This window comes from Pundamilia nyererei, unplaced genomic scaffold, assembly GCF_000239375.1.
Source record: "Pundamilia nyererei isolate P.nyererei 1_Seehausen unplaced genomic scaffold, PunNye1.0 scaffold00265, whole genome shotgun sequence".
NCBI classification, from domain to species: Eukaryota; Metazoa; Chordata; class Actinopteri; order Cichliformes; family Cichlidae; genus Pundamilia; species Pundamilia nyererei.
In genome coordinates this window covers 75,976-87,769 of record NW_005187666.1, presented here as the reverse complement: position 1 = coordinate 87,769, position 11,794 = coordinate 75,976, and the positions used below count along the sequence as shown (strand labels likewise).

Below are 11,794 nucleotides of genomic sequence, written 5' to 3'. Positions count from 1 at the left end.
AGGTCCTAAGCTGGGTGCTCCTGCCGGCTGCTTGGTAGGGCCTGGCGCCCGTGGCTCTGTCAGGCCCTGCCACGCAGCCTCAGGGAGTCAGCCAGTACACATCCGAGCACCCAGCCTCAGACACTGAGTGGAAGATCTACTTGATTTTTTACTGTGAGCTGAATGGTGAATTTTACTGTTAGAAGCAGCTTTGATGGATTTGTGTTTAACTTGGTAAATAAAACAAACAAAAAAACATGGAAACCCCGGGGCCCGCTGGGGAACTGGGAGAGTACTATTGCCATTAGCACCAATGTACATCTACCTCTGCATGTCATGACTACTCTATTACTTTGCAAGCTTCTATCGATAGTGTCAGCTTTGACTGGAGGCTTTAGCTGAACTAAAAGCTACTTTGCTGCTATTTTGAATGACACTTCCTTCTCATCAATGTGCCTCACCAGCAGTGTTGTAGAGCTACATATGCTTCTTCAAATTGTAACTTGGAGACAATTATTGTCAGTCACTATAATATATATATATTTTATAGTAAAAAAATAATGCAGCTGGGATGCAGATACACACACATACACTCACACAACATGGATTCCCTTATAATTAGGTTTATCTGAAAATTAGTTACAGTAAAACAGCAACAGTACACGTATCTTTTATTTCTTTATTTTTAGTTTGTGGCAATGATTTTTTAAAACATTTTAAGAGTAATAAAAATCAAAAACATTATCAAATCCTTTGCTTGATTTGCAAATGAATTAAGCTATTTTAAGCTGTATAAAAAAAGGTAGTGGGTTCATAGTGTAATATTTTACAGTTTGAGAATGGGAGGAGACACAAATTCCTCAGGGGTGCATCAGCTCTTTGTGAGTAAGGGAGCAGCCACAAGAAGCTACTAGGTGTAGAAACGTATTCTGAGTATTTCTAAGAAATTACCATCAAAACCTGTCGTTACTCACCACGTTATAATTTTGAGGGTATATAACTTCATTGATACACATTTTAAAATCACCAGATGCTGAATTTAAAAATAATTTCCCCAGAAATTCCTACTTTTTAAAATCTGTATATCCAGACAAATGCACTTGTGTTTGACCTGCCCACACTGTGACATGAAGTATAATAGTCTTTTGTTTAACAAATATTATGTGATATTTTCTTGTTGTGTTATCATGTTTCTTTCTTTCTTTTTTTAATTTAACATTACCCTGCTTTTTTTATTTGTTTGAGAAGGTAAACAAAAGGGTTACATGTATTTGACAAACTGAAATCAAGTATAATCTGAAAAAAATGAAACTACATATGTATATAAAATATAAAAAATAACTGAATGACAAATGAAAAGAAGATCAAATTAAAAAAATGGATATGTACGATATATATACGAGGAAAATGAAAGAAAAAACCCATCAGTCATGTGACTCTTATGTGATCAACAGATTTATCACAATTGATTATAGGAGAAAGACATGCAGCCCCAAAATGCATTTCTCATTATGCAGATGGTGTATATTGGTGACACCAGGCTCCTGTGAGATGTGAGTCGCAGGTCAGAGTGGTCTTGAACTCATAGCTGCCACTGTCAGCTGAACAGGAAAATATACGTGTCCCCTGAGTTGGACGCCGGGAACATGATCCCAGAAGATCATCATAGAACAGATCCTCATCCCATAATTCAACATACACATCACTGTGTGTGTCCACCTTCATGAGAAAAAAAGCATTAAAAATAGGATTTAATATACTGTTGTCCTACAAATAATATGCTTGAGATTTTGTACCATATACAATAGTGACAATGGTAATTCACATCTAATTCATAGAATGTAAATTCTGGTAGCACTGTTGTGTTTTTGATATGTCATATTGTTACATATTTTAAATAAGGAGGAAAATGTGCAGTAGCAAGATTTGCATTCAGTACTGTATGACACATGGTTGACATTGTTAAAGCATTCATATTAACCGAAATCATTACCTTAAATTGTTTAAATATACCTGATGAAAGAATTAGTTCTGCTTGAACTTAACCAAATGGAAATAAATAACCTCAGTTAAAGAACAGCTAAAGTTAACTGTATATAAAAGATGTAAGTAGCCCAAGTTCTAAAAATTGAAATCAGTACATCAAACCTGCAGTATTAAAATTCCTTCAATATGATCCTTGATCTTATATGTAGTCAGGGTTCACTGACCTGTCCAAGATCAAAATAAGCATTCCATCGGGGATAACTTGATTCGATCATGCGAGTCTGATGATTGATGGAACCAAACCTCAGTTTAACATAGCTGTGAGTAGGAGAAAGACACAAAGATGAATAATATTGCAGATTTCTAAATCTCTAAATCCTAGAGATTCGGAAATCTTTAGAAAACTCTAAATCCTAATCCCTAACCATGCTTGTCTCACCTGTCAGTTGGGCCAAGATGATCTCCTTTCAGATTCCAGGCCTGGATGATTTCCACAGTTAGCTTCCCCCTCCAGGCTTGTCGTGGACAACAGTTGAAATCTAGGTTAGGATTGCCCCGCCAGCAATTTTGTTGGCTGTGTGATTGACTCACATCATTGTCTGTTATGTACTGCTCTATGGCCGCCTTCATCCCTGACTTCTTTGTGCCTTTCGGTATCAGCTGATACATTGGGCGAATGAAGTAGGAAGCAACATCTGCATGATCCTTCAGACTGTTCAGCCAGTTTTTAAAACCCAGGGAGTCATCATATGCAAGTGAAAACTCTCCCAACCACCCATCACCTCCCACCACATCCGTATAGTGTTGGTGGAGACCAGAGCTATACCTAGTGGCAACATCCTGGTTTTCCAGGATGTTTTTGCAAGAACCTTGGACAGCAGATGGATTCAGCTTTCCCAAGCCAATGGAGACACCCATCGACAGGCAGGAGTGTAACTAGAAGGCAGGAGAAGACATAAGATGCAGGACTTCCATTAAATAGGAACACATGCCAAAGAGAAGCGCTTGTGATGTTAGGCCTACATGTCATGGAACTTGTGAACTAAGTGTGTCACTCAAGGGTTATTGAAAATGTCCTAAAAATATCCTGGTGTAGAGCCAATTTAAAATGTAATAAGAAAGCTTTGTTTAAACAAAGAAAGGTATTCATGTCTCATTGTTCTGGTTCTCTCTGTATTATTGAAGGTTCTTTACCTTACAATAAACACAGTTCCTTGAGACAACTTTTGCTGTGCTATATAAATCAAACTGAACTGAGCTTCTGTCACTGGACCTTTGTGCAGTATTGGCCAGTTGTGGCTTTCCTCCCAGAGGGTACACAGTGTGGTCAATTTCCCTGTGCCTGGTATGGTAACTTATTTTTCTTTGTCTTTTTGTATTTTCTGTTTGTTAATGCACTTTATTGATATTTGTTAAAATGCAGATGTTACAAATTACTTATACATGCATGCAGTGTTAAAATTGTAAAAGGTTTTGGCAATGCTAACCATCACATGAGTTCTTGTAAATGATGTGTACAGATACAGATACTGATCCATACTCTTCATATTATTCCAAAAGAAGTGGAAACAATTTGTAGTTGATCGTTAATTCATTAAGTGTTTAAAATGTCCGCAGGTGTTTCTCTCTCTCTCTCTTTTTACCTAATCCTGATGCCTGTTTCGGATAGGAGGAGGCAAGAGTGAAATCACCATTCACCTGATTTACGCTATTCATGCCCACTGGCAGTTGAGAAATTTGAAAAACAAACTTGGAAAAAAAGAGAAAGGAGAGATAACAATGAAGAAAATGTCAAATATAAGTAAGTAAGTAAATGTAAGTAATCAGCAATTTTCAAATGGCAGTCGTTTGGATGTGGGTTCCAAAGTCTTTGCCACAAGGTGGAACTAGTCAGGCAAGTTCTTGTCACAGACAGTGGGGAGCTGACGGTGTGTAGAGAGAACACTGGATCCAAATGCAGACTAAAACGGAGCGTGAAACGTGACTTGGACAAAAAGTGAGCCGTTTCTTGTGGCTGATAAGAACAGTACACCAACAAAACAAAGGTGAGTGGGGCGAAAACTAAACTAGAACCTAAACTGGAGAAATTAAACTTTGATTACTATTACAAAAACATGAATCAGAACAGGTGCATGTAGGAAAATATGAATATAAACATGAATCATGAACTACCTGAAACTTGACATGAAAGAAAGAACACAGAACGACCTGACAAAGACTGAAGGAAACACACAGACTAAATACACACAGGAGGTGATCAGGGGAAGTGGAAACACATGGGGAAACAGCTGACACAAATGAACATAACAACGTCACAGGGGAAGAGTAAAACTAAGCACATTGAACAAAGAAACACGAGACTTTCAAAATAAAACAGGAAACATAGCGAGACGTAGACATGACAACCCAGGGTTTACAATATGAAACACGTGGACAAGAAATACAAAACAACTAGCACAGAAGGCCTGGGTAAAACAGACTAAACTAAAATTCACAGCCAATTAATAATAATCCCAACCTCCACATTATCTTCAAAATATAACAAAAGAGATGAAAACCAACTGAAACTGCTGGGTCACAGAACCAGCTGCTGACAGTTCTCATACAGAAGTGGCTAAAATACTTACTACATTTCCAAAAGTATTCACTAATCCATCCAAATCATTGAATTCAGGTGTTCCAATAACTTCCGTGATCACAGGTGTATAAAATCAAGCACCTAGGCATGCTACAAACATTTGTGAAATACATGAAAGTTTGGTGGAGGGAGGATTGTGGTGTGGGGTTGTTTTTCAGGAGTTGGGCTCGGCCCCTTAGTCCCAGTGAAAGGAACGCTTGATGCTTCAGTACACTAAGGTATTTTGGACATGCTCCCAACTTTGTGGGAAGAGTTTGGGAATGACCCCTTCCTGTTTCAACATAACTGAGTACCAGTGCAGACAGCAAGATCCATAAAGAAATGGATGAGTGAGTTTGGTGTGGAGGAACTTGACAGGCTCACACAGAGTCCTGACCTCAACCTGACAGAACCTTTGCAATGAATTAAAGCAGAGAGTTCTCATCTAATACCAGTGTCTGACCTCACAAATGTGCTTCTTGAAGAATGATCAAAAATTCCCATGAACACACTCCTAAAACTTATGGAAAGCCTTACCTGGAGAGTTCAAGCTATTATAGCTGATGTCATAATGAACCCTATGGATTAAGTATGGGGTGTTACTCGGGTTGATATGCATGTAAAGGCAGACAAGCAAACACTTTTGGCAAAATAAGTGTTAAAAGGTGCCGTGTTTATGGTTGTTGTTGATGTTGAAAATGGCAGCGACAGAAGCTAGAGGTTTTTCAGCACAGCAGAGAGAGCTCCTGATGGACTGTGAGACAATTATAGAGATAAGGTACAATGGTTTCTTTCACTTTGGTCAGTAGAACAACTGAGAGAATATCTTTTGGAAGGGAATAAGCTCCTTGCATTCATATACAAATGCAATAAGAATGATGTCACTATTCAGTTGTTGCCAAAAACCAAACAAAAACACAACTATTTAGCATCCCTTATGTTCTTATTCATATGGAGTAGAAATATGCAGTCTGGTGACTGTGTGCAGGCAAATGTTTTTCATGTACCTCATTTGAGGAGAATCCGTTTAGTCTGGACAAACAGGTTCGTACAGCTGTGACTCGTCTAAGACGGCCACCAAGACGAACCTGTAATGTAGCACAAAGTTTTAATAAAAAAGTGTTTTTACTCCTGAAATAATCTAATTAACAGTGTTTCTGTGTTTTAACCTTGCGAATGTAATGTGTGCCGTAGGTATCTATGACCTCGTTGTACTGATCTCTGGTGGAGGAGTTATAGCGACTTGGCAAACTGGCCACATCCCTGCTGAACTCAGAGCTAAGAGTCGGTCTGCTTGATACCCGGTAACTAGATGGAATGAAACTGATTAGTAAATTATTAAAAACTGAAATTATATATTGTTAATCTAAACTTGTGGTATATGTGGTAATGCCAGGATTTTCACAGCTAACCGATAGTGAGTACAGGTGACCGTGTGTGTGCTGAAGGAGTAGTGGTCCTCTTTGGTCCTTTTTGTAGCAAATGCATATGCCATGGAGTGTGTTCCTCCAATCCCCACGCTGGTAGATTTGGGATTTATATTTAGTCCAGCCTGATAAATAGAAATGTAATTTCATTACCATTTTTGTTTTTAATAATAGTCAATGTAATATAAAAGTAATAGATAAAAGTATTAGATATAATAAATACTGTCTTATTATTCATTCACTCAATTACTTTGAATATAATACTTTTTTTCTCGGGATCAAAAATATTAAATTGGAAATATTAAATGAAATAATGAGACAAGGAATTCATATTTGTATCACATTTACACAGCTCAGTGAGCCAAAATTTAATCAAATCAGCCCTTTTGTTGAGAACTTGCACACTAAGGTTTTTATGTTATTACAGTCTGTTTGATTCAGTGCACATTTCACTTGTGAAAGAAAAAAAAAGAAACAAATCAGCATGCGATGTTGCTTACAAATTTTGCATTTCTATTAGTTTTAATAACGAGTAATTACAGTAACAGTATTTTGTAGTTTCAAACAGTAATTTTGAAACAAACAGTAAGTGCAAGATGCTTCCTACCTTCCAGTCGTGGATGTCCTGATCAGTGTTAGAGTTAAGTAGTGAACTGTGGACACAATTTGAAGGAGAAGAATTACTTTTTATTTACTTGTTTCATTTCTTTAAACTTTTTTACAGTCAAGCATGGAGGGGAACCATTATGTTTTGGTGATGTTTTGTTGCTAAATGGTGACGTCACCAAATTTAGGGGCCAATGGATTTTATTTACCATAAAATCTCGGTCGAGAACCCTTTTCTGTCAGCCACAACACTTAAGGCTCGTCATGGATGGGTCTTCCAACATGCAAAAGAAGCATTAAGGTGATGGCCAAGCCAATCTCCAGACCTCAGTCCTATAGAAAATGTGGAGGGAGCTGAATCTTGGAGTTGCCAAATGACAGCCAAGAAATCTAAAGGATTTAGAGAGTTTCTGTAGTGTGCCCCAGCAAATAAATATAAATTCAGTGTATGTAGTGAGACGCTGTTTCTATTCTATCAGACTGTTGTTGCCAGTATCCCCTATTTTACTGCCCTCCCCTTTTTACACTGTGATGGGAATGCAGTATGGTGAGTAAGAATAGTATGTGGCTGCACATATTACTGAAGAAGGCTGGCTTATTAATGGGCAGGACTGTGGATTCACTGGGAATTATTGTGGAAAGGTGTATGGAGAAAAAATACTAGTCACCCTCTCCATAATATTTTAAAGGGTCAGAAATGTAAACAGCAGGCTTCTTCTCCTAAGCAGTGTAGGACAGAACACATTAGAAGTTCTTTTGTTCCTACTGCTATGAGATTTCAAAATGCTGATAATCAACACAAGAAATTTGTGACCTGGTCATCACTTTACCTTCCAGTATTGTAACAATTCACCCATCTTTGTTGTTTTATTCTACAGTTGAGGAAATATCATTTGATCCTTTTTTGAATATTAAAGTTTACTCACAAAGAAGTTAATAGTCTTTCATTTTGTTGGTGTTTCCTTTTAATGGAGAGAGACAAAGTGCCAACCAGACATCTAAGAAAAATATGTGTCTGTCATGGCTAACTGGTATTGTGACAGACTAGGTGAAGTAATGAGATGACAATGATCTCTGGGATGAAGTCCTTTCAGCAACAAATATACTACACTATACTGTACCTAACAGTGGTGTGTGCACTGCTGGAGATATCGGTTTTGCATTGGCTGATTGCACGCCAGTCGACAACAGAGGCCGGCAGCTGAAGATAAAAAAACAGAACACCATGATTAAGATGTGCACATAACCTATCTACTATAGTTTGCTGGTAATCACAGTTTATCTATTTACTTTTTGTAGAGTTTTGTTTTGATTGCGGTTGGTGCAGAGAGTACAGGTGCCATCTGGTTTGCGGTAAGTAGCTATATCAATCAGGTAGGCTCCTTTTCGGTGCAGGGTGATGACATCAAATCCCTCCCCAATCAGGTTGTGGCCTGGTACAAATGGAGCAGACTCACACTTGCTGTTGTTCACTGTCATACAGGAAAGAACTGGGGAGTTCCATGACAGAAAGAGAAGGAGGCTCAGGTAAAGAGGAGGTGGGGTTGGACTGGAGTGCATGGCTGAAGTCAAAGACAAAACAGACAAAATGACAAAAGTTTTGCAAACAGGTTTTGTCTGGGTATCACAACAGGGGTTATCAATTCTCTTTATTTTAACTGTCACTGTTCTGACTGAGTCTTGCATACCTCAGTCAAAAGGAACAAAATGAAGCCATGAAAAATCCATTAAAAATTATTGGTAGCACTTTCTGTTACAGCTTGGAAATAATGTGGTATTGGTGAGGTCCTTTGTCAGTGACCAAGCACTCTGTGCTTACTCTGCTAGACCTCAGTGCAGTGTTGAACACTGTTGAGCTTAATATTTTATTACAGAGACTGAACACTTAATTACAAAAAATATTAAATAATATCAAAGTAGTTCTTGTACATCAACAGAGGTTATAGCTAATAGCTAAGAAATATGACATTGAACTTTATGTAGCTGACAAGAAACTGGAGACAATAATGTGGAAACAAAATCTTGCCTATGAGGCAAAACCCATTATTAATAGTTTAGCAATATATAGGCAACAATATGACAACCAGATTTTACCAAAATGGTCAAATCTGTGCATTAGAACTTTTGTATACTGACTTATGGTAGTAGCCCACAATAATAAAGTAATATTGGTTTATACTTACATTAGGATACTATTAACATATTATTAACATATTATAATGCCGGCTGGCATTCTTTTTTGTTTGAAGCTAGCAATGTAAATATTATATTTAATGTTGTGGCTAATTGTCTAAATATGTGTGTGTGGTTATTCTGTGCAATAACCAGCAAACAGGGCTAAAAATTGCACAAACCTTTATTTGTGTAATGAAACAAAAATGATATATTGCAGTATTAAAGGGTTTGGCTCTGGGACATCACATGTGGTGACTAATTTTCAATATATTATCTGTCTCCTTTCATCTTAATGAATACAATTTAAACTTTTTATCCTCAAATTTGATAAATGCTCATTGTTGTTCATTTCTTACTGGGGTAAATTGACATGGTAATTTACGCTATGAACCTAACCTGATCTGGAGCAGGTTAGGCTCTAGGTTAAAGACAGACTAGAAACAGGTCATACCTACTGACCACTCAATTCTTCAGAAATAAACATTCTTAAAGATCTACTGAACCACTGCATGGAGAGTAGGAGTAGGACAAAAAAAGATAATCACAACCAAACCATTTTTTTCAATGGTATTAATATGTATGTATGTATGGTATTATATATTTCAATGGTATACTTATAATAGTAAGTTCCACTCACTTAAATTCAACAACTCACAGACACCTAAGTCAGCAGCCTCATACACAAAGAAGCCATCACACATGCAACGAAGTCTGTTTTGCAGACATTGCAGCAGTCTCACGCTCTTACAAGTAACTCATAGATCAGCTCTTGAAACAAATACCTTTTGACGGTCTGGAGGGCAGAGCCCAAAAGAAGAGGCCTGGTCTGTTCCACAGTAGTGATGGACAGTTTACTGTGTTAAACTGAGTTTAACATATGAATTGCTTCTTTGTGTGAGTGGCTGCTGCTGTGTTCCTCAATAAATCAGAAGTCAGAATTTCTAGAATACCCTCTCAACTCATATTTCCCACACTGAAAGTCAGAGCAGCACCAGCATTACTAAAATTGTTAACTTTTAATCTGTACTGCCACTGTTGTGCATTTTTGACTCACTAAATAAGACATATGCAGAGGACCATATCCCTGAATGCACTTTTAAAGTGCAAAAAAAAATTATACCTGAATGGTTCTGCCAAGAATCAAAACAAACCTTTTAAAAAAAAAAAACAAGCGCGTCCATGCTCACAGGTGTACACACGGGTGATCACACCCACAAACTACACCCTTTTTGGCTCCTACCTCAAAGCACACTGTGTTCTGTTGATCTTATGTGCTGCACAATAATGTTTAATATTTAGTATTTACTGTCATATTCCCATATATCATTGTGATGTTGTTTATTCTATTACTCTTGTTCTCTTCTGCTTGTTTTCTTTTTTCTTTCTCAGCAGGTGATCCAGGTGATTGATATATGTTTTTTTTTTCTTCTTCTTTTTTTTTTTCTCTGCTCATTCTGTTGGTTTTTGTCTTTTGCCCTTCTCCCCCGTCCCTCTTCTCAGCTGTTTCTCTTTCCCTCTTTCTTTCTCCCCTTCTTTCCCCCAGTCAATTCAGTAAGTGAAAATAAAATAAACAATAAAAGGCGAATCAAATGGACCATTACGGCAAGGCTGGGATGGTCAGTTTGGTAAAGTAAATCCGTTGGGCATCTTTCTTTGCCTTTAGACAACAATTCTGATGGCAAAAGAGCCAAACAGGACAGGCGCGCGCAAAAAAAAAAGAAAAAAGAAAAAAAAGAATCAAAACAAATGTTGTTTTTCTACAGTTCTACGTCCACAGGTTGTTGGTTTTGCAAAACTGAAATTGTTCTGTTCAGTAGGGGTGGGTGGATCAATCCAAATATCGATAGTATCGACTTAATGCTGGCACTGACATTGAATTGTTACTATTGTGATCAGCTCAATGCGTTAGTTTGTTTCTCTTATGTAAGTTCAGTATGTTGCTACTGATCATCAAAAAGGAGACATGTCTGTGCAAACTGCTTCCCTCTCATGCAGGCACGCTCTTGTCCGCTCCCTCCTCCCTGCTCAGTTGTGTTTAGTTGTCCTACAGTCATATGACTCAGATGCACTAAGCAAAACCATGCAAGCTGCAGCAAGTGAGAAATTGGAACAATATATAGAGCTACTTTACAGCTGTAAATCGAAACACTGCAAACAACGATGCCTGCTAGAAGGAAGTTTTCTACTTTGGCAATCCTATGAACTTATATAAAGATATGAAAGACCATGAATAACACAACTTTGTCCTAGAAAAGCAGCAAAAGAAATGAAGAGAGGATGAAGGAAATCGTTCAGACAGACCCAGATCCCTCGCACAGAGACAGAGCCCACTGTCACAGAGGGAAATTATAACCAGGTAGTTCATATATTGGCAGTGGCAGTGGGGGGTACAGTTGGTTAAGGGGCAGTGCTGGGGGGAGGCTGGTTAACGCAGCTGTGGTTATTTGGCTAATCTTACTTGCCTCCCCTGTCATTTAAAACATTAGAATGTCAGGACCAAGATGATGTGTGTGTGTGTGTGTGTGTGTGGACAGTGAAGTGATGGCTGAAATTTGAAGAAATATTATAATGGATTTGCTACAAACTGAACACCTCTGTACTGTGTTGGGTGAACCAGCAACATAAAGCCTACTACAGTAATGTTTCAGCCATGACTGATGCTGGATCTACAGTAAAAAGGATTAAATTGTTATTCGTTATCATAGCTGTTACTTTAGCAGTCCAATGCCTGCTAAAGTAATATGATTACTTATAGACTATATTCAGATAATATATTCAGCCCAACATTATTTTATTGGAAATGAAATAATATACCTTTAACATGAACTATGAAAAATGTTAATGTGAATATACTCACCTTTTTGTGTTGACTGTCAGGTTATTTTATCATGGAACACATTTAAACAACATAAACTGATCCAAAGTGCTTTAAAGCCAGACACATTTGTCTTCCAGGGGTCCGTTCTTCGTACCTCGCTTACTACATCCAAGATCAAATGACACA

At 37.7% G+C, this 11,794-nt stretch overlaps 1 protein-coding gene across 2 annotated transcripts; it reads right to left on the bottom strand.

Moving 5' to 3' along the window:
* Positions 1-676: 676 nt before the first annotated feature.
* LOC102215799 (perforin-1-like) lies at positions 677-11,677 on the bottom strand. Of its 2 annotated transcripts, none has more exons than XM_005750182.2 (10): positions 11,648-11,677; positions 7,906-8,177; positions 7,737-7,816; positions 6,617-6,662; positions 5,995-6,134; positions 5,752-5,890; positions 5,590-5,670; positions 2,405-2,901; positions 2,190-2,283; positions 677-1,698 (listed from the first exon to the last, which is right to left on the bottom strand). In XM_005750182.2, exons 2-10 carry the CDS (start codon positions 8,173-8,175, stop codon positions 1,489-1,491), a joined length of 1,557 nt encoding a protein of 518 aa, XP_005750239.1. In that variant the 5' UTR covers positions 8,176-8,177; positions 11,648-11,677; the 3' UTR covers positions 677-1,488. The 2 variants fall into 2 exon arrangements, with proteins under 2 accessions (XP_005750239.1, XP_005750240.1); XM_005750183.2 differs by having other exon boundaries at positions 5,788-5,890.
* Positions 11,678-11,794: the final 117 nt, after the last annotated feature.